This window comes from Armigeres subalbatus, chromosome 3, assembly GCF_024139115.2.
Source record: "Armigeres subalbatus isolate Guangzhou_Male chromosome 3, GZ_Asu_2, whole genome shotgun sequence".
Classification (NCBI taxonomy): Eukaryota; Metazoa; Arthropoda; class Insecta; order Diptera; family Culicidae; genus Armigeres; species Armigeres subalbatus.
Window position 1 is genome coordinate 143,405,357 of NC_085141.1, and position 27,658 is coordinate 143,433,014.

A 27,658-nucleotide genomic window follows, 5' to 3' on the forward strand; every position below is an offset into this window, starting at 1 on the left:
CGGATCTCCTGTGGGCAGTGCACGTTGATGATGCTATAGTTGAAGAAACGGCCTTTTATCCTCAGCTTGCACATCCTTGCGTTGATTGGCTGCCACCCAATCACGCGTTGGCGCATCTTTCCCAGCACTATGAAGCTGGTTCCCCAGCTCATTGGTGGTGCCACAGCTTTGGTAGAAGGTAGCCGCTCGATGCCCGCTTTTCCACACTTTCTGTCCTGTCCAGCAGATTTCCTGCAGCGCTACGACATCGAAGTTGCGGGGATGTAATTCGTCGTAGATTATCCTGTCGCAACCTGCGAAGCCTAGCGACTTGCAGTTCCATGTTCCAAGCTTCCAATCGTGATCCTTTATTCGTCGCCTAGGTCGTTGCCGATTGTATCGAGTCGTATTATCTTCTATGTCGTTCGTAATAGTTGTTTTTAAAGGCGGCTTATTGGGCCTGCGCAAACCTCCTGTCTCGTCGGAGGGCCGTCGTGTCAGGGCTGTTTAGCGTCCCACCTAACACCAGGACTTGGGCTTGTGCGCTTCGAGCGGCACACGGTCGCTTTGGCGGAGCCTACTTGCGGATACATGCAGCTTTTTATAGAGGTTTAACAGATCCCACTGTCAAACCCCACCATATCCTAGGCAGGCGCCACAACTCGCAGATGGCCTGGGGAGGGATCGTCAAGCCCTTGGACATAGTCCCTGCTGCCCCTGAAATTGAAATTATACAATGAAGTCCGTGGTGAATTTCAAATTCACCACACGTCTATCTACATACATCTCCAAAAGCCCAAATCTGGCGTAATAGTTTTCGTACAGTGCCGAAACTCTAATTATGATTGTTCAGCATAACTAAGCAAACATTCTACCATTATTTCAGCCCTATACGCGTTATGGTTCTTTCATCTCGTGCTCTTGAAAAAAATATTGGAAAAGCACGTGGTTTACAAAATGGCCGAATTCTGGCTTCATTGTATAATTACCTTAACTATTATTCGCCAATGTGATTTTTCAACGATCCAGGTGTGGATGGGGTGTCAGCGAACGACAACGCTCATGTTACCAAAAAAGTGGAGTTTTATTTTCAACCACTGAGACAAAAGATTCGTTTTTTTAAAGAGACTAATCTTATGAGAACATTTGATTAGAAAATTCGATGTGTGATGTTTGGAATCAGGAAGTATTTGTCTTGTGAAAGTGGTGAGCATGTAGTATGAATAGGCTCTTAGCATAAATTACACAACTCAAATATTAAAAAAACCTTGGAAACATTGGCATGTTAAGCACAAGCCTCCCGTAACCCAAAACTAAATGCACACACGTTTTCAAGGGCACGCCATACAAAACGAAAGCCACGCACAACTGTCGTTCTTATTATTCAACGCATGCTGCGACGCAGCAAAGCTGAAATAAAAAAAATGCAGGCCTTGCAATATCATCTGAGCACAGGATTTTATCATTATTCCAAGGGCTTGACGATCCCTCCCCAGGCCATCTGCGAGTTGTGGGGCTTGCCTAGGATGTGGTGGGGTTTGACAGTGGGCCCTGTTAAACCTCTATAAAAAGCTGCATGTATCCGCAAGTAGGCCCCACCAAAGCGACCGTGTGCCGCTCAAAGCGCACAAGCCCAAGTCCTGATGTTAGGTGGGACGCTAAACAGCCCTGACACGACGGCCCTCCGACGAGACAGGAGGTTTGCGCAGGCCCAATAAGCCGCCTGGAAAACCAATCATTACGAACAATATAAGAGATAATGCGACTCGATATATTCGGCAAAGACCTAGGCGACGAATAAAGGATCACGATTGGAAGCTTGGAACATGGAACTGCAAGTCGCTAGGTTTCGCAGGTTGCGACAGGATGATCTACGATGAATTACATTCCCGCAACTTCGACGTCGTGGCGCTGCAGGAGATTTGCTGGACATGACAGAAAGTGTGGAAAAGCGGGCATCGAGCGGCTACCTTCTACCAAAGCTGTGGCACCACCAACGAGCTGGGAACCGGCTTCATAGTACTGGGTAAGATGCGCCATCGTGTGATTGGGTGGCAGCCAATCAACGCAAGGATGTGCAAGCTGAGGATTAAAGGCCGTTTCTTCAACTATAGCATCATCAATGTGCACTGCCCACACGAAGGGAGACCCGATGACGAGAAAGAAGCGTTCTACGCACAGCTGGAGCAGACATACGATGGATGCCCACTGCGGGACGTCAAAATCGTCATCGGTGACATGAACGCACAGGTAGGAAGGGAGGAAATGTATAGACCGGTCATCGGACCGGATAGTCTGCACACCGTATCGAATGACAACGGCCAACGTTGCATAAACTTCGCAGCCTCCCGCGGAATTGTAGTCCGAAGCACCTTCTTTCCCCGCAAAAAATATCCACAAAGCCACATGGAGATCACCTAACCAAGAAACATAAAACCAAATCGACCACGTTCTAATCGACGGTAAACTCTTCTCCGACATCACGAACGTCCGCACTTACCGCAGTGCGAATATTGAATCCGACCACTACCTCGTTGCAGTATGCCTACGCTCAAAACTCTCGACGGTGTACAACACGCGTCGAAGTCGGACGCCGTGGCTTAACATTGGGCGGCTACAAGACAGTAGACTAGCCCAAGAATACGCGCAGCAGCTGGAAGTGGCACTCCCAACGGAAGAGCAGCTAGGCGCAGCGTCTCTTGAAGATGGCTGGAGAGATATTCGATCCGCCATTGGAAGCACCGCAACCGCTGCACTTGGCACGGTGCCCCCGGATCAGAGAAACGACTGGTATGACGGCGAATGTGAGCAGTTAGTAGAAGAGAAGAATGCAGCATGGGCGAGATTGCTGCAACACCGCACGAGGGCGAACGAGGCACGATATAAACAGGCGCGGAACAGACAAAACTCGATTTTCCTGAGGAAAAAGCGCCAGCAGGAAGATCGAAACCGTGAAGAAACGGAGCAACTGTACCACGCTAATAACACACGAAAGTTCTATGAGAAGTTGAACCGTTCACGTAAGGGCCACGTGCCACAGCCTGATATGTGTAAGGACATAAACGGGAACCTTCTTACGAACGAGCGTGAGGTGATCCAAAGGTGGCGGCAGCACTACGAAGAACACCTGAATGGCGATCCCGAGCAGCACACATGTTGTACATATATCACAATAGCTTATGTGTGACCAGATTTAGTCATAATTATGTTGCTGTAACCAGTTTCATTAGACTTGTGCTGCTTGGGATGTGGCAGATTAAGATGGCGGTATGGTGATGGACCTGGGAGAACACGCGCAGGACATAATTTTACCGGCTCCGGATCTCCAGGAAATCCAGGAGGATATTGGCCGGCTGAAGAACAACAAAGCCCCTGGAGTTGACCAACTACCAGGAGAGCTATTTAAACACGGTGGTGAGGCACTGGCTAGAGCGCTGCACTGGGTCATTACCAAGATTTGGGAGGAGGAAGTTTTGCCGCAGGAGTGGATGGAAGGTGTCGTGTGTCCCATCTACAAAAAGGGCGATAAGCTGGATTGTAGCAACTACCGCGCAATCACATTGCTGAATGCCGCGTACAAGGTACTCTCCCAAATTTTATGCCGCCGATTAGCACCAATTGTTCGTGGGAGTTCGTGGGGCAGTATCAGGCGGGTTTTTTGGGCGAACGCTCCCCCCACAGACCAGGTGTTCGCCATTCGCCAAGTACTGCAGAAATGCCGCGAATACAACGTGCCCACACATCATCTATTCATCGACTTCAAAGCCGCATATGATACAATCGATCGAGACCAGCTATGGCAGCTAATGCACGAACACGGATTTCCGGATAAACTGGCACGGTTGATCAAAGCGACGATGGATCGGGTGATGTGCGTAGTTCGAGTTTCAGGGGCATTCTCGAGTCCCTTCGAAACGCGCAGAGGGTTACGGCAAGGTGATGGTCTTTCGTGTCTGCTATTCAACATCGCTTTGGAAGGGATAATACGAAGAGCAGGGATTAACACGAGTGGTACAATTTTCAATAAGTCCGTCCAGCTATTTGGCTTCGCCGACGACATAGATATTATGGCACGTAACTTTGAGAAGATGGAGGAAGCCTACATCTGACTGAAGAGGGAAGCCAAGCGGATCGGACTAGTCATTAACACGTCGAAGACAAAGTACATGATAGGAAGAGGTTCAAGAGAAGACAATGTGAACTACCCACCGCGAGTTTGCATCGGTGGTGACGAAATCGAGGTGGTAGAAGAATTTGTGTACTTGGGTCACTGGTGACTGCCGATAACGATACCAGCAGAGAAATTCGGAGACGCATAGTGGCTGGAAATCGTACGTACTTTGGACTCCGCAAGACGCTACGATCGAATAGAGTTCGCCTCCGTACCAAACTGACAATCTACAAAACGCTCATTAGACCGGTAGTCCTCTACGAATACGACACCTGGACGATGCTCGTGGAGGACCAATGCGCACTGGGAGTTTTCGAAAGGAAAGTGCTGCGTACCATCTATGGTGGGGTGCAGATGGCGGACGGTACGTGAAGGAGGCGAATGAACCACGAGTTGCATCAGCTGTTGGGAGAACCTTCCATCGTTCACACCGCGAAAATCGGACGACTGCGGTGGGCCGGGCACATAGCCAGAATGTCGGACAGTAACCCGGTGAAAATGGTTCTCGACAACGATCCGACGGGCACAAGAAGGCGAGGTGCACAGCGGGCAAGGTGGATCGATCAGGTGGAAGATGACTTGCGGACCCTCCGTAGACTGCGTGGTTGGCGACGTGTAGTCATGGACCGAGCCGAAAGGAGAAGACTCTTATATACCGCACAGGCCACTTCGGCCTTAGTCTGAATAAATAAATAGTAACAGGATATTATCTTTGCTTATCCAAAGATATTATCACTAATCAAAAAGCACTCTGGAAAGATAGCTTTTTGATTATGATCCGGATAGCCAGCGCGGCTCGGGGTTTATTCGCGTTGCGAAGGTGTTGCTACAACAAAAGCTGTAAAAAAATGTTTCTCCATGACGAACATTGCACTTTGTTTACTGAGAGGATAGATAAGTAAGATCAATATCAGTATCTTTGCTCAAAAGATCGAATGATGGGATGGTTTGCAAGGCCTGAAAAAATGATAGTGTTGTGCGTTGTATGGTGTATGGCTTCCGTTTTGTATGGTGTACCTTTGAAAATGCGAGTGCATTTAGCTCTGGACCCCGGGAGGCTTATACATAAGCCCTACGTCAACTTTGCGATTATAAGACATATAACGGGTCAGGTGTTTTGTGTGAGGGTGAGATCGGTGAGATATATTAGGAATTGGGCAATCGACTTTTAGAGTGCATTGATGACAGATATGCAAATATCGCATAACGGTTCGGTTGCCAACACCGACTAGTAAATAGCAGGCTATGACTTTGCCTCTTTCCTCGTGGGACAACGAACGGAGTAGCACGCGCGATAAGACAGCACACCCCGTGACGGATAGCTCGTTCGGCAGAACTGGGCCACACATTTTGTATACATGATTGGTTACTAACTTCAAGCGCCATGTAGACGGAGCATGAAAGACCTCTCCCGGCTGGTAGTAACGTGGTAACGTACTCAAAACCGAATAACTGATTTGTATTTATATAAATATAAAACGACTTCGTGCTCAAATTCATTTAAATAACTTATTCTAACCTCCCACGCATAGAAAGCAGTCTACCTTGCCCCTTCTTCGTATAGAAACGCTGACCTGATCATTTACATATTATTCTTCTTCTTTATCTTCTTTTTTTCTTCTTCTTCTTTATCTCCTTTTCTTCGTCTTCTTCTTCTTCTTCTTCTTCTTCTTCTTCTTCTTATTCTTCTTCTTCTTCTTCTTCTTCTTCTTCTTCTTCTTCATTGGCTTTTCAACTTAGTATTCTATTAACATTTTCTCAGTTATTAATTGAAAGCTTTTCTATGCCCGCCATTGCATGAGTATGTATCTTGTGTGGCAAGTACAATGGATACACTATGCCCAGGGAGTCGAGAATGTTTCCAACCCGAAAACATCCTAAACCGGACCGATAATCGAACTCGCCATCTCCGGATTGACAATCCTATCCCTTTGCTCGCAATGCTACTGGATTCCATGCTCTAGTGGTTTTAATTCTTAGCGTAGTGATTAGTAAGTATAAAATGGGTTCTTAGGGGCGTAAGTTCTAACCTGTGCACAGTTGAAACGATGGGCCGTTCACGCGTCCGTGAATGCCATGTTTGCCATAGTGACACGCGACATGAGAGTTTTCTTGCTCGGGTGCTTCCTCATAGGTGTTAACTATAGACACTATAGGTTCCGAAGTAGCCAACGGCCTATTGGGTTGCTGTGGGGGCCGCACGGGGGACGGGCTTACACACTGATCGACGAAATGGCCGCGCACACGGCGACACCGGGAACAATGCCCAAGATGGCGGAATTCAGATGGTCTGAACCAGCCCTGTTCTTGCCGTCCGGGGATTGATGCTGAGAAATACAGCCACCACTTGTTCCACCAAGCGTTTTTACAAAAATTACCTTTTCCTCTTAGATTCATATTAACAAGTACGTTTCCTGCGCTTATAACGAGGCTTGGTAATTATATGCCTATCACAGAAATGAATTATCATTTTAACAATGGTGGCACATGGTAAACACAACACGTTTTTACTAACCATACACTTATATTCTTCCGTGCACTTTTCTTTTCCACGTACTCTTTACAATTTGGTTGACCTCCACGAACTCAGACTAGGTGTAAATAATAGATTAATCTGAAGATTCCATTGTATTGCAAAAACATTTCCTCAGTTATTAATTGAAAGCTTTCTATGCCCGCCAATGCATGAGTATGTAGCAAGCCATAACTCGGCCTCTTCTCGGCAGGACTGCGTGACGTGCACATGCACCCACGGAGAGCTGCGTCATCGCATTGCGCTCCGGCCATTTGGGACCACACATTTTGGCGATCCTGCCAGGTTATTTTTTTGATCCTGACGCTGATTTCAAAAGATGAGATGTATTCATAAATGTGCTGATTATTAAAATATTCGACGGTTTAAAAAATCACAAGGTAAGGTGGTTTGTATTACCACGTATTACTACAAAGCGCGGGACGACCGCTGGAAAAACGGATTGTGGTTTAGAAAATTACAAAGCGCGTCTGGAAGACCGCTGAAAAACGGATTGTGGTTTGGAACATCACAAAGCACGTCGGGACGACCGCTGAAAAATTAATTGTGATTTGGAAAATCACAAAGCGCGCCTGGAAGACCGCTGGAAAATTGATTGGAGAATCACAAAGCGTGTTGTAACGACAGCTCCAAAACGGATTGTGGTTTGAAAAATCGCCGCTGAAAAACGGATTGTTGTTTGAAAAACCTCAAAGTGCGTCGGGAGTCGGGACGACCGCTGAAAAACGGATTGTGGTTTGGAAAATCACAAAGCGCATCTGGAAGACCGCTGGAAAATTGGTTGTGGTTTGAAAAATCACAAAGCGCGCCTGGAAGACTGCTGGGAAATGGATCGTGGTTTGGAAAATCACAAAGCGTGTCGTTACGACGGCTGGAAATCGGATTGTGGTTTGACAAATCACAAAGCGCGTTGGGAGTCGGGACGACCGCTGAAAAACGGATTGTGGTTTGGAAAATCACAAAGCGCGTCTGGAACACCACTGGAGTGTGGTTTGTGGCGTGGAAAATCATATAGCACGTCTGGAAGATTGCTTTGGAAGACCGATAAAAATTGATTGTAGTTCCACAAGATGCGTCTGGGAGACTGCCGAGAATAGGATTGATGATCCAGAAAATCCCAAGATGAGCCCTGATTTTGGTTGAAAAGAATTTAGTTCGATATCTATACATTTGGCGGCTTTAGAATACCTGAGACTACCAGTTAAACTAGTTCTAATGAAATCTGAGAGATATGGAGAACTATCGTATGCTACAAAGTTGTTTGGAAGGCAAAATATATTATCTTAAAGTCTATTTTGGAATTCACTGACTTAGTATTCATAGCGGAATTACTCGTTGGATCAGATATCCGAAAATCATGAAGTTAAAATCGTTGCCAGCGTTCACAAAGCTATTAGTTTGGAGTTATTGGCTCACAGTAGTAGAATAAGTGTAAAATTTAACTATGATATCTCATTTAAATATAATATCTCTGCGAAATTTTAGATAAATATCATGTTCTAGGCCGTTGTTCGAAAGTTCAACATCAGTATGTTGAAGGTCAGCTTGATGGTGTTACTATATACGAGGATGATAGATGGATTTAATTGAAGGAATAAGATATTTAGTTTATTGCTGCGATCTATATATTTCTTGAGAGATTAATATCATAATACTAGGTACTAAACATTTGAGCGATACAATCTATTAACGTCCAGATCGTGGTTCTGCGATTAAAAACCACGATGTTAAGAAAAACTTTATTTTGGAGTTCAATTCAATTAAATTCAATTCATATAATATAATATGAGCTGATATAAACTTTAAAACACATTTCTTTATATATATAAAAAACATAAATTTCTGCTACATATCAACTACATAGAATGCTTGTAGAATAGGTTTCATGTATATGAGGGAAAGAAAACTGGATTATAATACACCTTTTTGAACGATTTTGTTATCCTACCATCAGACTGTCGGTGAGGGCGCTGACCCATGCTCACCCCCAGACCAATTGTCACTCCCGACGACGGTAACTGTCTTCCTGCGTTAATGTCTCGAGTCCATCTTACCCACAGTTTCGTGGGTTTGCTTGCATGATTTTGATGTGAACATTGTTGGCACGTTCAAAGCTGAAAATCACGTTGGTGGCTACAGCCACTCATATTCCAGACAGAAAACTTCTGAATTTGAAATGTGTCGGCTATGCTTTGATGAGGAGTTAAAAGTGATAAAAAATGAATCACGTGCATGAAAAAAATGTTCACTTATCCCTAGAACTTTGTCTGGAAACTTTGGAAGGTATTCTTCTGGGACATCTTTTCTTATATTTCAATAAATGATGAATCGATGATCAGCACATCAACGGTGAACTTTCAGTGCAGGCGATAGAATTTTCCATCATATCTATCCATCAATCTTCGCGTCTTGTAGAAATCAATCACTCGAAAAAGTCGCTATCAAAAAAAATCTTTACTGTTTTAGATTCCCATCCCTAATATTGTTTTATTTTCTTGTTTACCTTCAACTTTTAGAATCAGCCTTCAAGGAGAAGTTTAACGACGAAAACCCATCCGGAACCCACAACTGCCAACGACCCATAAGAAAATTGGAAAATTTATCGCCAACGGCAAATACACCCACACACTTCGTCCGTCGATGTTAAAAATCAGTCGTCCTCTTAGAAAACAGGTCTTTCCATAATATTCGTGTCACGCGGCGACTATCTCTCGGTGGGGGTGCATTCAGCCCGGTGGGTCGGTGGCGGATACAGCAGTGTATAGTGACAGCATTAACTAGAATTAGTGAAGCACGTGCATCAACCCGTTCGCACGGAGCAGAATGGGGAGCTTGCCGAATCTCAATGAACTGACGACGGAGCGGTTGGAACGGCGCCTGGAAGAACGGGAGCGGATCCTAGCGAGGGATCGGATTATCGAAAGAGACTTTTCGCGCGAAAAGGATTCCACTGCCAGAGTGGGGCTGGAAAAGCCGGTGTTTATCCACCAGCAACAGGTTAGTGGATTGGAGTGACATATTGAGTATGTAGATTGGTATATTATTATTAGAATCACTGGCGCTATTATGAAACTCATTGATACATGACTGTGATTAGCATATTTATTGTGCCTGATAAAATCCTCTGATATATTGAAAGATGTGTAGATGGAATCTTACAACAACATGAAATTAGGAATAATAATGAGGACTCTTGTGAACCATCATGTCAACTCGTGATCTGAAAGATCTCAACTGCCAAGAATTGTGAACTTAGCATATACGTAAATCTCAATTGATTACAATGTCAAATGTCAATTGAGTAGCCCCGATCTATTCAATTGACAGCAGCAAACGCATTCATTCGATCGACTTTTAGTGCATATCATGTCAGTTTGAAAATTTGCCGTGAATCAATTTATGGAGTAATTTTCATCAGCACCAAGCATTTTATTTCAGTAAAATATCATGATAGAAGCTGAAATTCCCTGATCCCAAATCCTTAGCCCCGTCCATCCTTCAACATTGTAAACTAACCTCGAGTCACCACGAGTACGTTGGCTTCTACCCCCCTCTTACTAACTGAAAAATAAAATGATTTTGATTGTATATATCACAAAGAACCATGGCTCCGTAAAGTGTTATACACGCCTGAGCCTACCAAATAAACGAACTTGGAAAATATATATATATATATATCATGATATTTAATGCATATTTTTATGGCATATTTTCGAAGATAATGGTTACACCTCCGTATTAAATTGATCGTTGGTTTCGATTCTGGCATCGAAAACATGGCTGCCTAGCAGGGACCTGGTTCCGGTAATATTTTGTCCATGATTCGGTTTCCCTATGTCGCTATATTTAAATTTCTACTAGACCAATTTTGGGCAGAACAAACACATTAAAAACATGAATTGAAATTTGTCGTGTTGTGTGTAATAACTAAGTGGTGAAGTGAAGTGAAGTGAACCAAGACTGACTCGGAGGCGTTAGCACGAGCAATACGAGTGGCGTTCACCAAACATCGCATGCGCCATCCAGAATCGTCCATTGAGAGAGTCACCCTGCCACGTACAGTAGGAGGAAGAGGCGTCACCGATATACAAACATTTTCCAGATTCAGCAATTGCGGAGATACTTCGTGCCAATCGGCCAGATATTGTGGTCTATGACAAAATGATGAAGCGGGTAACCCTCATCGACATTGCTGTACAACTAGACCATAATGTTTAAAGAACATTCTCCAACAAGATAACGAACCACGACTTGGCGGAGGAGTTGAAGCAGTCAAGTACAGTACAAGACACTGAAGACGACCTCGCAGTTGAGGTCGAAATACGTATCTGCAAAGATAACAAAACTTAGTGGAATTAAATGTAAAGTACTAGGGTAACCGTACCCTTAGTGGAGGTAGCACCAATAGTGGAGGTAATGGGGTTTTAATGAGATTTATCATATTTATACACTTTACGATGGTTTCAGTTGATGCGTCTTGCTTCAAATATCCTGTTAAATGCAACTTATCTTAAGATTTCACTTGAAAAACTATTGAAAACAATGATTTTCCTTAACAAAATTGACTCCCTTGCACCTATAGTGGTGCAACTGTACCAATAGTGGCGAGTCTCATAAGAAACCAATGGATAGCACCACTATGGGAACCAAAATTAATTTTTACCGCCACTAAAGGAACAGTGTACCCATAGTGGTGCAAGCACTATTTAGTTATTGTTCATGTTAAATCATATCTATCTCATTTTTGTTAGTAAATTTATTAGTTTATCTATTGACTAAGATAATAAAGCTCTAAATTTTCAATAATTATCAATTTAAAAAAAAATATTTTCATTTGTGGCTCTACTAATACCTCCACTGTTGGTACCGTTACCCTAAACTCGTCTTAGACGAGTCCGGAAATATTAAAGGTATTTCCAGAGGAATTTCTCGAGGAACTTTTGAAGTAATTTCAAAATAATTTGTAATAGAATTTGTAATTAAATTTTTGGAGGAATTTGCGAGAGAAACACTAAATAAATACCCAAAGGTGTTGAGTTTCTAATTACATTTTCTGAGGAATGGCCGAAGGTATTCCTAAATGGAATTTTGAAAGAATTCCTGAATAAAGTTCTGAATAAAATCCTAGGAGAAATTTCAAAGGAATTCCAAGAAATTCTTCCTAGTGTTTCGGAAGGGATTTCTTGGGGAATTAATGGAAGAATTTGTTTGACAAAAACCTAAAGTAATTGCTGAAGCAATTCCGTAAAAACATTTAAAAGAGTTCCTAATTCAATTTCCGCAGAAAAAGGAATTTTCCTGAAAGGTTTTCTGTTGGAATTCCAAACAAGTTTTCAATGGAATTTACAAAATAACTTCCAAAGTGATTCCTAATAAACATGTAAAGGAATCCCTATGTAGAAGAATCTCCGAAGAAATTTTTAAAGGAATTTCCTAGGATATTTCGAAAAGTATTTCCGACAAAATGAAAAAAAATCTGAAAACAAATTGAAGGATTCCATTTAAATTATTTAAAAAAAACATCGAAAATCATTCTGAAATTCCTTTACGAATTATTTTAGGAATGTCTTCAGAATATGCTTTAAGACTTCTGCCAGTGCTTTCTCAAGAAATCCTTTCGGAAACTCTAGTAAGAATTTCTTGGTGTTCCTTCGAAAATTCTTGTAGGAACTCCTTCGCTCATTCATCCGGATTGTTTTAGCAACTCTTCAGAAACTCGAAAATTTCATTTAGAAAACCTTTTGAGAAATCTTTAAAAATTTCTTACGAAATTCCTCCCGGAAATCCTTTTAATTTTCCGTTAAAAACTCCTCCGGAAATTTATTTAGGATTTCCTATTTCATCCTTCAATAATTTTTCGGAAGAATTCTTTTAACAAAATTTCCGGAATAATTCTAGCAGGCATTTTGAAAAGAATATTACATTGTTTTACTTAAGGAATTTCTGAAGAAATTTACAAAGGCCTTTTGGGAGATTTTATGAAAGAAATCCTAAATAATTATTAAAGGAATCCACGAAAAAAAAATCAAATGGAATTTTCAAGCAAATACCTATTGGAATTTTCATATAAATTTTTGGATTTCTACAGGAATTCATTCGGAAATTACTTCAGAAACTCTTGCAAGAATTCCTTCAAGAATATCTGAAGAAATCCCTTCGGGAATTCTTCTAGGATTTTTTCCGGGAATTCCGTCTGAAATCTGTTTTGAATCTGGAATTTGGAAAGAAGAACCCATTAATATCGGGATTGAGTTCGATCCATCATCATACTTCTTCGGATATTCTCAAGAATTCCTTAGGAATTTACTTCCGGAGTTGCTCCGGAAATTTCTCCAGTATTCATCCAGGTGATATTTCATTAATTCATCCAAAAGCTTGTTCGGAAAGTCCTCCACACATTTTTTCGTAAAAAATGCCCCTATGAATTAATTCGGTTAGTCATCCAGATGTTCTTTCAGGCATACCTTCAAAAATTCCTCCAGGAGTTCCATCGTAAATATCTCGTAAATATAAGTAATTCATCCGAATTTCCTCCTGCAATTCATTACTAAATTCCTCATGAAATTTCGTCAAAAATCCTTCTCAAATAAATCTAGAAATATCTCCAGAAATTTCTTTATAAATTCTTTCGTATTTTTTTTTTCAAATAATTGGCTAAACATTCTTTTGGAAACTCTGGAATTTCTTTAGCAAGTTTTCAGAAAATTTTCTCTTCCATGTGTTCTATTCCTTCGGCTCCCTTCAGGAATTTCTCAAGGAATTTTAAAATCCTTGAATTTCTCTGTACATTCCTTCAAGAATTCCTTTAGAGTTTCCTTCAAGGATTCGTCCGACCAATTATCAGAAAACTACTCATGAGAAAGATCCAGAAATTCTTCTAGAAATGCATCAGGATATTCCTTCAAAAATCCCCTAAGGAAAACCTTTTTAAAAATCCTTAAGGAATACTTGCGTCTTGACAACTTCCTCGAAATATCGTAAAAGAATTTCTTAGTTTCTTAGTCGGAATTCCTTCGGCAATACCTACGGAAATTACATCAGGAATCCTTCCAAAATACTTTTAGGAGAATTCCTTCACAAATTTCTTTTGAAAATTGCTTCTTCGGACATTCTTGCAGTCTCAAACCTTCGGATATTCCTTTGAAAATTTTTCTAAAATCACTTCAGAAATTCGTTCAGAAATTATTTTAAGAATCATTTGGAAATTACTATTCAGATGAATTCGTATGGAAATTTGTTCTGGAAATTGCTTTAGTATTTCCTATTTCATTCTGTAATAAATTTCCTGAAAAATTCATCTAAATTTCCGGAATAATTACTGCAGGAATTTTAGAAGAGCTCCCATGTGGCATTACTAAAATGATTTCCGAAGGGCTTCTTGAAGGAAGTTTCTGAGGAAGAGGAGTTCTTAAATACTTTCTAAAGGATTTCCTAAAACATTCCTTTATAAATTTCTGAACAAGTTCCCAAAGGAATTTCCAAAAAATTGCTGAAAATTTCGAAGGATTTCTCCTAAAGGAATTTCCGAAGGTATTTGATTCCTAAACAATTTCTGTAGATATTCCTGAAGGATTTTCCGAGGGATTTTCCTTAGGTATTGCCGAAAAAACTTTCAAAGGAATTCATAAAGGAATTTCCAGAATTTAAGAATATCGGAAATGCCTTAAGGAGTTCGTTTGGAAACTCCGTTACGAATTCTTGCTGGAAATTCTGGAGGAGCTATGGTAGCCGAAGGAATTCCTGAAATAATTTTCAAAAGAGTTCTGGCAGTATTCTTGAAATGTTTTGGAAAAATCCTGGAGGTATTTCCTAAAGAATTATTTAAGATATTTACGAAAAAATTGTCAGAAGTTAATTCCTAAGAAATTCTTGATTACATCCGAAAGAATTTTGGTCAGTAATAAAAGCCGCTTTTGACTCTGGAATTGCTTGCTAGGAAACCCCCGAACTGTCACAATTACAGTCTATCGATGATCACACATTAAAAATATTCCAAAAAAAAATCTTGTAACCTTGTAACCTTGTTTTAAAATTGATTTATCGCTTGACTAACCAACGCCAATTGTAGCTCATACTACTGACGCCAAATTTTCAATGTACTAATTACACCTAAAAATGCTGGTGCCCACCATTACCAGAACTCTGGCGCAGCCAGTGGGTGTATATTAAGGTGTACCACCTTTACAAAAAAAAAATTCAAAATCATTCTTTTAGTATAGCATAGCATGGCATGGTGTACTTCGTTTCTGGGAGAAAAAAACTTTATTTTCAGTGGGTATACGACGTATTACGTCTCGAAATAATGATTTTGATTTTTTTTTTCATATTTGTGTGGTCCACCCTAGTGTATATGCCTGTCACGGTTCTGGAGAACGAACGTGGGACGTATTTATCGACTTCAAAGCCGCATATGGTACAATCGATCGGGACCAGCTATGGCAGCTAATGCACGAAAGCGGATTTCCGGATAAACTGATACGGTTGATCAAGGCGACGATGGATCGGGTAATGTGCGTTGTTCGAGTTTCAGGGGCATTCTCGAGTCCCTTCGAACGGCGTAGAGGGTTACGGCAAGGTGATGGTCTTTTGTGTCTGCTATTCAACATTACGCTAGAGGGAGTAATACGAAGGGAAGGGATTGACACGAGTGGTACGATGTTCACGAAGTCCGTCCAGTTATTTGGTTTCGCCGACGACATTGATATCATGGCACGTAACTTTGAGAGGATGGAGGAAGCCCACATCAACTGAAGCTAAACGGATTGGACTAGTCATCAATACGTCGAAGACGAAGTACATGATAGGAAGAGGCCAATGTAAGCCACCCACCACGAGTTTCTATCGGTGGTGACGAAATCGACGTGGTTGAAGAATTCGTGTACTTGGGCTGACTGGTGACCGCCGATAACGATACCAGCAGAGAAATTCGGACACGCATAGTGGCTGGAAATCGTACGTACTTTGGACTCCGCAAGACGCTCCGATCGAATAGAGTTCGCCGCCGTACCAAACTGACTATCTACAAAACGCTTATAAGGCTGGTAATTATCTTCGGACACGAGAGCTGGACGATGCTCGTGGAGGACCAACGCTCACTGGGAGTTTTCGAAAGGAAAGTGTTGCGTACCATCTATGGTGGGGTGCAGATGGCGGACGGTACGTGGAGGAGGCGAATGAACCACGAGTTGCATCAGCTGTTGGGAGAACCATCCATCGTCCACTCCGCGAAAATCGGAAGACCGCGGTTGGCCGGGCACGTAGTCAGAATGTCGGACAGTAATCCGGTGGAAATGGTTCTCGACAACGATCCGATGGGAACAAGAAGGCGAGGTACACAGCGGGCAAGGTGGATCGATCAAGTGGAGGACGATTTGCGGACCCTCCGCAGACTACGTGGTTGGCGAAGTGCAGCTATGGACCGAGCTGAATGGAGAAGTCTTTTATGTGCAGCACAGGCCACTCCGGCCTTAGTCTGTTAATAAATAAATAAACGATCGGGACGATTCAACGCTTCTTGAACGGTCCCTGGCTCATTACGACTCTATGGACGACATGCTTCGGAGAGTTTGTGATTTATTTTCGATGTGATGAGATACTTGCCTCTTGCTGAGCGCTCCCAATCACTGGGCTCAGAAATATGTTGCAGTTCCACATCTTCTTGGGAATGTGATGGGAGCGCGATACGCCTTGCAGACGGCTGACTACTTCCGGATTGGCTGCCATAATCCTGTGGAAAGACAAGTTTCTGAGGTAGGACACTGTATGTGACCTTGTAATCAGAATACTTGCCTGGTCGGTGGCGCTCCCTCTCGCTACGCCTCGGAGTGGAATGCTCATTGCCACCAGTTGGAGTTGAATGCGGAGGGAGCGCAGATGGTTGGACTGCCTCTACCTCTGTGCAAACTTTTTTAAGATCTTCACTTGCATCCGATTCTAATTCCGTGCTCGGAGCTTCGGTGTCTTCCACTTCAGCTGCTTCATTCTGTTCCGAGTCATTATTCTGAACAAAAATATTAGTGTTCCAGTCGAGTTTTCATTTGCTCTGCTATCAGATTATAAATGGCTTCTTGTTAGATTTCAAACGTCACAGGAAGGTGATCAGAGTCAAAGTCAGCATGAGTTACCAATCGGCCACACAGCTGAATTGAATCCGAAACTAAATCAATTGTCGAAGGATTTCGACTGGAAGAAAAACAAGTTGGTCCACTGGGATATTGAATAGTATAATAGCCCACAGAACAATCTTTAAATAAAATTTTATCATTGGAATTGCTTTGAGCATTATTCCATGAACGGTGTTTGGCATTGAAGTCACCAATTATTATGAAAAATTTTGGTTTGTGCTAGTTAAAATAAATTACTTAATTCCTCAATAAATTTCTTCAACAATCCTTCAACATACCTTCAGAAATTTCTTTAGGAATCCTTTCGAAAAAAAAACAGGATTTTTTTTTATTTGTTTAGGAATTCCTTTAATTCAATTAGTCTCAAACCTTCGGATATTCCCTTGAAAAATGTTCGGGAATCACTTCAGAAATTCTTTTAAGAATCATTCGGAAATTACTATAAGATTTCGTATGAAAATTTCATTTGGAAATTCCTTAAAATTTTCCGTTACAAACTCTTCTGAAAATTTCTTTACTATTTTTTAATTCATTCTGAAAAAAATACCTGAAAAATTCTTCCAACAAAATTTCCGAAATAATTACTGCAAGAATTTCGGAAGAAACTCCGTGTGGCTTTACTAAAAGGATTTCCGAAGGATTCCTTGGAGGAAAATTCGACAGCTTTTCTACAGAATGAGATTCACGGAGCCTAATTTCCATTGGCATTCATATTGCTCGCGGTAGGTGAAAATTCCCAGCAAATTGGCTGAGGAGGTACCAAATCCCTATAATAATGCGAAGAAAAGCTTACGGTTATTTACTTGATAATACTATGTTCGCACTTCTTCTTCTTCTTCTTCTTATAGGCATTACATCCCTACACTGGGACAGAACCGCCTCGCAGCTTAGTGTTCATTAAGCACTTCCACAGTTATTAACTGCGAAGTTTCTAAGCCAGGTTACCATTTTTGCATTCATATATCATGAGGCTAACACGATGATACTTTTATGCATTGGCGTAACTACAGGGGGGCTAGGGGGGGCTATAGCCCCACCTAGGATCTGGCTAGCCCCCCCTAGAAAATTTGTTACTTTGTATAAGTATTACGCATATCTAGTCCACTGATTATATACGGGGGTAAATGCAGAGAAAGGATTGTCTTCATTATCCAATTACTCTCTTCGAAACACTACAGCAATCTATTCGCTCAAGTTTTTGAACTTCGAGCAATTGTTATAAGGCTTGCTCACGACAAAATTTGGATCCCTCAAAACACGTTATAACTTATGAAATACCAAAGGAAATACCTCATCAATAAGTAAATTAAAAAATATATTATTTATAAGTATTACAAGTACTTAATGGATAATGGACAATTTCTTGAGATTTTCAAGTTTTTTCAGGGTTTTGTGAGTAATTGTTATCTAAACCGAGCGTATGATCTCAACCTTCCTAACTAATACCAATCCTAAAAGATGCATCGCATTTTTAATAATCACTGTAGGCTTCTTGAGAAAGGTTCGGTAAAACTATTAGATTTCAAGTAGAGGTAACTAAAAGTTGAATAAGAAAGAACTTTGTCAGAAAAATATATTAAGCTCGTTTAGTGGAATGTATTAAACCGTCTAAGACGAATTAAGTACTGTCCATTTAATTCCACCAGTTAATTTTCGTTATCTTTGCAGATACGTATTTCGACCACAACTGTGTGGTCGTCTTCAGTGTCTTGTACTTGACTCGACTTGAAGAAAACAATCGCAACTTACACTATTTATACTACGCTAGGTACCTAATCTAATCTTATTTGCCTACTTTATTTACCTATACAGTAACCTATAAGTAATTTACCTATAAGTAATTTACTGTATAGGTAAATAAAGTAGGCAAATAAGATTAGATTAGGTACCTAGCGTAGTATAAATAGTGTAAGTTGCGATTGTTTTCTTCAAGTCGAGTCAAGTACACTGAAGACGACCACACAGTTGTGGTCGAAATACGTATCTGCAAAGATAACGAAAATTAACTGGTGGAAATGGACAGTACTTAATTCGTCTTAGAAGAACTTTGTGTTCTTTCGGATGGATTTTAGAAACTCCGCGTACTATTTAATTCTCTAAACTCCTATTGTCGCTGCAGCAATGAAACCAGTGAAAATATCTCAGTAGGCGTGAAACAGACCTACTGAGAGAAAATATGTGTTAAATGTTCCTATGTAACTTCTTAATTTGTTTTTTTTTTTAAACTAAATTGAAAATTAACGACCAATAAGTTGTATTGGGACGTAAAACTGATTATTTTTTAATCATCCTAGAAGTTATTCTAACAGAAAAGAAACGTTAGTTTATTGTGGTTAGATCGCCGTTTGAAAGCTCGTAGCAATTGTCAGGCCACTGAATTCAAAGCTGGCGAAAAGAGTTTAGCTAACTAATTTATTCAATATTTAATTTATAATGTATTCTAGGTTCGAAGCAAATCAAAAAATCCTTTGAAAATCAGGATCGTGCTTCACATTCTATTTACGGTTAGCCCAACACCTATGGTTTTCTAAACCTATCAAGGATTTTAGAAATCCTACGAGATTTCTAGATGTTTAAACCAGGGCTGAGCGTCGATGAACATCATTTGAAATATTTAAGTCGTCCATTACATTGATATCTGGTAGACCAACAATATACATTAGTTGAATCGAGCGAAAATGGTAAACTTTCTGTGTTATGAGTGTTAAAATAGAAAAGTTTGAAAAAAAAGTTAGCCCCCCCTAGAATTTTTCATTAGTTACGCCAATGCTTTTATGCCCAGGGAAGTCGAGACAATTTCCAAACCGAAAATTGCCTAGACCGGCACTGGGAATATAACCCAGCCACCCTCAGCATGGTCTTGCTTTGTAGCCGCGCGTCTTACCGCACGGCCAAGGAGGGCCCCTACATCCTGAATAACATGTATAACAAATTATCAAGATAGCCGAATAACATGTTACAACGCCCTAATGCGAACATAGTACAAGCAAGGTTTTTAGAATTCTTCTTTTGTGCGTTTAGAATCTTCGATTTGATTATATTGAATATTGTCTCTTCTCTTCCACAGGTTGCAGCTGCTAAAGCATTTCTTCAGAAATGTCCTCCTGCGGCGAGGAAAGTTATGCGCACCCGAAGCTCAGGCCAAGCACATCACATCTGGGACGACCCTATGATCGAGGTAATATCCAAATTGTTCTACACCTTCAATCGTGGGGATGTAATTCCAATAAGAAGAAGAAGAATCGCATTCAGTTTTCTAATATATTTTTCGTATCAATTCCGCAGCAATTCATCACCAACTATTCACCTGCCTCCTCGCGCAGTCATCGTTTAGCAGTGGCTCCACCTTTGACCGTGGGATACCCTTTCCAAAGCTCAACGCTCGGCCATCGCCGCCGGGACTCGGTCAACAGTTCAATCGGAGCTACTTCGGTTCGAAGGCTACTAACGGTGAACAATCGTAGCTATGGCTGCCGGCACAAAATTCCTACGCACGTGCGGCGTAAGGTCACGAAGAACTTTATTCTGCTCACCATTGCTCACGGATTCATGTGTACGGCATTGATTCCTCTTATTGGACTGCAGGGCTCAAATTCCACATGGTTCCAGCAAGAATCCTGGCTTGCTATGGGGCCAGATGTTGGCTCCGGTTTGCTCAGTATATGTTGCCTCGTCACGGCTTTCATGTGTCTAGCTACAACCAAGATTCTGAGAAAATTTGGTTACTCGATTGTATTGGCCTCCATTTACGGAGGGTTGTGTGTGTTTCTAGCAACCCATATCTACCCAGTATTGGTATCGCTGGTTCCGGGATATCTTGTGCTTGGATTGATATTGGGTCCATCTGTGATTTGCAAGCAAACCTTGGTAGTCTCAATGGCGGGCAAACTAAGCTGTTCTCAACCGGAGTGTGGTGGTAACAGTATGGCAGGTGTCAACGCCGACAACTACGATGATCACAGACTGTTGTGTAGTAGAGACGAGAGCATTCGACGTCTTGGACGATGGTTTCGAGCTGCTGGCGATTTTGGGATGATCATAGGAACAATCATAGCGTCGTTTGTACTATCGTGTGCCTCGTCGAACCGCGTCGGCTGCTTTTACATATCGGCTCAGTCTTCAACTAATATTAGTGGTACGATTACTACTACGCAAATCAACAGTACATCCATGAGTGGAATACCTCTAGCTAACCCGTCCATCGGAGTAGCGCCGACATCGACTGGCAAAACCTTTGCAGATACTGACCCTACGAGCAAGGTAACACCAAGTATGCCCTCACTCAAGGAAACCGTCTTTTTCCTGTACAACATTCGGTTGCAGCATCACGAGAACGACGGTTATCAGCTGGATCGGTTTCCGTACAGCACGTTTCAAACCAACGACTACGGGGAGCGTATCTGCGGATCACATATGTGTCCGGTTTGGGATCGTAACATCCCTATAAACAGTAGCGCGATAAATTCCTTTAGTCTACAATCCTACACCGGAACCATTCCGTTGATGGGTCTGTATCTTATCTGCGCTGTAATTGCGCTGACCGTTACCGGACTGACGTCGGATATCGAACATAACGTCAAGTTCGACTCTTTTCGAAAGATGTCAGATACACTGCTGTTTGCCGGTCCGATGGCTTACTTTATTGGAACTGAGCAGGGATACATGTTGGCGGATTTCATGAAGGTGAGTATGTAGTACATGTGTATGATGTATCGGAGGCATATTTTTGTTCGACGGGTTTTTTTCTCCAAAGGTTTTTTTTTTGTTTTATACCGGAGCGACAGGGCTCCGATGATGAATTGTCGCTTAATTTTCAAAAGGACCTAAGTAACATTTTTTTCATGAATTAATTTGAGTACTGCAATCAAAAGCTTTTATGTTGTTCTGTTGGTTGCGCTATTCAAATTAATTCATGAAAAAATGTTACTTAGGTTTTTATGAAAAGTTAGGCGAGAATTCCGATAGGTCTCTTAGGAAATTTCTTTGTTTAATTGGAGTAACAGGTCACCAACCCAACGAGTTCCTGCTAAAAGAAATTCATTATGGTGGAGTGGCAGTCTTCCAAGGATTAATATCGGAGCATTTTATGTAATAGATCAGCAGAGATCAGCAAGTCAATGAATTTTCTTGAACGTAAATAGGGGAAGAGGCCCCAAAACGCCCCCCCGATGCAAAACACCTTTTATGGTTTCCCTCATATTTACCGTCATTAATATGTCCGTAACAAAACTAGATCTAAAATTATGTAGGATAGGCGAAGAAAGTTTCAAAATAGTGCATGGGAAGGTCGGAAAAACCGAAAATTTCCACATTTTGAAGAAACATCTTGGCGAGGCAAAACGCCCTAGTGGCAATATCCTACAAAGTACTTGCGTCTCCACGGACTATCCATACTAGAATGCTGATTTGCCGACGCGTGGTACTTTGTTCCCTAGGAGCTGCCAGCTAAAAGGCGTTTTGCCTCATGAGTTTTCCGGCAACAGATTATCACCACTTTTTTGAAATGTGAATATTATCAATATGATTGAGATTTTTGACAATTTTTGAATGGCATCAACTAGCTATCTTGTTTAACTGATGCATAATGTAAAAATACCTATGAATAGCGTTACAAATAAGACAATAGAGCAGTGTTTGCTTGGCTAGGGCATATTGCCCCCCCTTCCCCTACATTAGATAAGGAGACAGATTTGCAAGGCTGTTTTCTGAGCGGCATTGTGATGTTTGATTCGTGGGAGCACCCGTTATACTCTTCTTCTTCTTCTTCTTCTGTTCGCGGCTGACTGTCATCATGCCGCTGGTTAAAGGGCTAGTGACTTAGACTATATGCCCACCCGTTATACTCGGAGATTCAATCCTTGATTTGATGTATAAGGGCTGTATTTGGCACAGAAAGCTACCTGCTAATGTTAAAAAATATAGGGTATCCAATCATGGTTTGAACCAAATGGCGGGTTTCAGATGAGCCGTCAAAACAAAGTTGATTTATTTCATTAAAGGGACATGTTACAACTGCGATTTCTAGTTCATTATCTTTCTAAAAACATCCTGGGTGCACATATTTATGCTTAGTTTCATTGAAAAAACTTATTAATTACGTAACTTTGATTCGTACCATGGTTTGAACTACTGCAGCAGCTCCTAAATATAATACTAATCACATGCATGAAACGCTGAGGAAATCTATAGAAAAGCAAATTTATTTTACTGTTCATCTTCTCGCATTAGATTAGTAACTCGAAACGTGTGAAAATCGTCTAAATTATCGATATGAAAATTACGATTTTTTCATATTGGAAATGTAAACAAAATGCTCCAGCTAGGCGCATTTACAAGTTCAAACCATGGTACGAATTTAGTTCAAACCATGATCAGTTTTTACCTTGTATAAATGTTACTATTTTAACAATTTAAAACTGTTTCTCAATTGTATGATGATGTCAATCGATTACAGATAAAAATAGCGTTCTTTTGATATATTGATCTCATTCCTGTATCAGAAAATGCGTCCTTTACGAGCTTTTTGAAATTATGCCACTGATGGGGGGGATTTAGCGCAAATTCAGGACGTTTTTAAATCGCTCCATTTTATTACTTAACCGATTCAATACGGATGGGTCATATATGACCCAAGACGAAAATCAGCTGTCAAAAATCAGTTTTAAGAGATAGAGCCTTGCTTTCTTCAGCAAAATTGTTTAAAATTAACTGTTCCATCCAGGAAAAATATTGCCCAGGTCAGGTTATGGTCACTAGGATGATCTAGAGCATCCAAACTATCCTTGAGTTCTAATTTTGATGTTCTAAGGAATCAACACCATTGTTTACCACATTCTGATTAAATAATTGAAATTGAAATCCTTTATGATAATATCCCGCGTCTGTCCAGCGGTATAACAGATCTTTTCCAATATCTACGATACTCCAAACAGTTCTTGAACTCAGATCTTAATATTCAAATCGGTCAACATGCAGATCTACGATGTCCCCACTATTTTTATGAGTTGGAGCAGCTCCACGGTTCCTCATTACATCATTACAGACACACCACAGAGTTCGTTCGACATCTACGGCACTTCAAACTATCCTTGAGTACAGATCTTAATATTCAAATCGATCAACATGCAGATCTTCGATGTCCCCAGTAGTTTTATGAGTTGGAATAGCTCCAGAGTTCCTCATTACACCAGTACAGACACACCACAGAACTCGTTCGCTATCTACGACACTCTAAACTCTCCTTGAGCTCAGATCCTAATATTAAGATCGATCGATGTGAAGATCTTCGATGTCCCACTAGTTTTATGAGTTGGAATAGCTTTTTGTTTAAATAAACTCTATCACTTCCAGTATACCTAAATATGCTATTCATACTGTTTTAGTTTCATTTCCTGCCAATGAGATGGTAATTTCTACTGATTTCAAAATGGTTCAAACCATGATACGTTTTTTAAACCATGATAGGATACCCTACTCAAAAAAATTGAATCTTCTCTTGGTTCAATAAAATCAAGAATAAAATTTGATATGAATATGAGGAGAGGACTTAGGTTGGATTTTGATTGGATTTGGATTGGATTTGGATTGGATTTGGATTGGATTTGGATTGGATTTGAATTGGATTTGGATTAGATTTGGTTTGGACTTGGATTGGATTTGGATTGGATTTGGATTGGATTTGGATTGGTTTGATTGGTTTGGATTGGTTTGGATTGGTTTGGATTGGTTTGGATTGGTTTGGATTGGTTTGGATTGGTTTGGATTGGTTTGGATTGGTTTGGATTGGTTTGGATTGGTTTGGATTGGTTTGGATTGATTTGGATTGATTTGGATTGGTTTGGATTGGTTTGGATTGGTTTGGATTGGTTTGGATTGGTTTGGATTGGTTTGGATTGGTTTGGATTGGTTTGGATTGGTTTGGATTGGTTTGGATTGGTTTGGATTGGTTTGGATTGATTTGATTGGTTGGATTGGATTTGGATTGGATTTGGATTGGATTTGGATTGGATTTGGATTGGATTTGGATTTGGATTGGATTTGGATTGGATTTGGATTTGGATTTGAATCAGCAGATTTGAATAGGGTATCTGTTCCATTATTAATAACATGCTCCTATATCAATAACATTCGCAAAACAGGCAATTTAGGCTCAATTTGTGACGTGTTTTGTTGTTTTCCGGCGTGCTCACTGCTGAAAAAATTCACAAAAATGAGAAATAAAACAATTAGCGCACCAATTCTTTGTTTTCGAATGGTATTGATTTGGGTACATGGTATGAATTCAAGGAGCAGTTCCCCTATTCAGATTTTTAAATTTTAGATTCGTTGCTTTCCAAATAAATGTTATTGGTAAAACATTTGTTGCACATGACTTGGGTTACTTCTTAACTTGTGGTCCTGGTTCTACCAATGACGAATCGATATCTTTATTCCTGTCTTCTGTTGGGAGTGCCACTTCCAGCTACATAGCATGTTCTGCAATACAAATACCCATATATTCGTTGACAGTTCCTAGCTATAGCATTTTCTTTAATTTTCTCAAGGCATTCGTATCATGTGAGCTGGGTCCAAACAGTGTAGCTGGAGCCATGATCGGAATGGGAGTCATGCAACTCATTGCAGCGTGTACCCTAAGCATGCTACTAAGGCACACTAAACGAGTCGTCGTTATAAGTAAGTGAATTATTAGAATCTAAGGAGTTCCTTCAAAAAGAAGAAGTGTATTCGTGTTGATTCAAAACCAATAACCATCCGATAATTCAGTTATTTTTTCATATTTTCAGTTGCCGGTTTCATATTCCACGCCTGTCTTCTACTGGTGCTGCTCCGCTGGAAACCCTCGCGGGATGACAGTGCCGTTCTCTACGTTATTCCGGCCGCCTGGGGAGTATGCAACGCCGTTTGGGATACCCTGATAACCGCTCTCGTGACCGTATCGCACAGCACAAAGGTAGCCGAAGTGATGTCTCCGTTGCAGGCGCTTCGTTTCCTGGGCCTAGGCATCACCTTTGCCGGGCACGGAATCTTATGCGAGGCCCCCAAGATCATAATCCTCGCCATCCTGCTAGTAATATCCGTTATTCCGTACACAATGTTAGAGTTGAAACTCGAAACTCAACGCAAAGCTGCCAAAGTAAACTTATGACGATTCTGTGCGCACGAATACTAATATTTGCTAAAGCTAAAATACTTCTAAGAACCTGAGGTCAGAGCTTAAAAGTATTTTAAAATTTTGGTAAAATTAGATCTCGTACGTTTTAAATGCATGATATGAAAAACACAAATCAATGAGAATGACATAAACCCCCGGTTGTTCATGAACCGCAAGTTAACATATATCCAGAAATTTTGAATAATTTCTAAATGCTGTGTAACCTAGAACAGAAAATTCTTTGTTGGCTACTCGACTGAACACAATATCGCTATTGTGAAATTCGAGATAATTACTAATGTTAGAACGACAGAAATAGAAATAAATAGATCGCTCGAGACAATGAGAATTTTTGCAAGCTACTTCTCTGACTAACATCTTAGACATTTTTCACTGGTCGCGGTCTATTCCAAATTTTGATAAATAGTAGTATTTTAACGTTGGCTTTTTCAGTTTAATTTAATTAAGACAACTAGTTTGGTATAGACCGACGTTTCGGTCCCGTGTATTGGACCGTTTTCAAGGGATAAGCTGTCGGCAGTTAGGCATTCATTCCGTATGTAACGAAAGTCGGCCGACAGCTTATACCTTGAAAAAGGTCCAATACACGGGACCGAAACGTCGGGCTATGCCAAATTAGCCGTCTTAATTGAATTAGACTTAGAAAGCCAACGTCAAAATATCCATTCTACCAGTCTCAATCTCTGTTTACTGTTCTATTTACTGTCAACATTTGGAATAGGTCACCGACTAGCAGTGAAAACGACCTTAGGCATAGTGATAGAAATGATCTCATCCAAACCCTGAACAAAAACTATACATTTAACTATTTGTGTGTATAGAGTACATAGAAACAACATTGGTATCGTTTTCACACACGCAGTTTTGTATCAAAGCAGAACCATGTCGCGAAGTAAAGAGTACATAAACTGGGAATTTTTACGACATATGATGTTGTGCCAAAATGCCTAAATCATCGTGTAAACAGTCAAGGAAGTAGTGCCATTGTTTTGCAGTTGTAATTTTGCATTCAAACTTAGAGTACATAGCAACATAGCTACAAAAAATGCCGCTAGATAATGTGCCAATCGGGAACTAACAAAAATATGTCTGCCTCATTGCCAAATCTTGAACCGACATTACTATTAAACGCATATGATGTGTGCCATGTATTTAGAATTAAGTCGATGAATATGGATTGGATTGAATGTTGTTTGGTCATTTGGATGAGGGAAGCTGAATGCTAAATGATTTAGAGAACCTACAGATTATATTCGCAGCAGATCAATAAGTCTTCGTATTTGTCAACGGTAGAAAGTGACTGATGTGGCACCGCTGTTGAAATCATTAAAAACTATAGTGTTTGCCACATGAATAGCCTAACTAATCTGAAATGTGAATAAACAATTAGTGGAGAAAATTATACACGAAATTATTTTTTTTATGTGAACACCCAAACCGTATTTTATACATCAAAGTTATCTTGTAATTTCAAAATCGTGATTTGAAATTGAAACTATCATCCAAATACTGCAAATATTGAATTGCTCTCGTCCTAACCTCGTCCCACGTCCTAACTATTTGCTTGACCCACCGGCGGGACCAATGAACAAATAAAAGATGTCAACCGAAATCAAACCTGGTATTCTAGTATTTCTAGTTAAAACCCTAAGTAGCCGCGGCTACAAAGCAAGGCCATG

General features: G+C 40.8%; 1 protein-coding gene across 1 annotated transcript in view; it reads left to right on the plus strand.

The window, feature by feature from the left end:
- LOC134227087 (uncharacterized) overlaps nucleotides 1-27,381 on the plus strand; it is a 51,604-nt gene extending 24,223 nt beyond the window's left edge. Inside the window, exons 2-6 of the mRNA XM_062708330.1 lie at nucleotides 9,200-9,680; nucleotides 19,875-19,985; nucleotides 20,093-21,490; nucleotides 25,351-25,480; nucleotides 25,591-27,381. Of these exons, the coding sequence (XP_062564314.1) occupies nucleotides 9,507-9,680; nucleotides 19,875-19,985; nucleotides 20,093-21,490; nucleotides 25,351-25,480; nucleotides 25,591-25,952 (2,175 nt within the window). The 5' untranslated portion in view covers nucleotides 9,200-9,506 and the 3' untranslated portion in view covers nucleotides 25,953-27,381. The remainder of the gene's footprint in view (nucleotides 1-9,199; nucleotides 9,681-19,874; nucleotides 19,986-20,092; nucleotides 21,491-25,350; nucleotides 25,481-25,590) is intronic.
- Nucleotides 27,382-27,658: the final 277 nt, after the last annotated feature.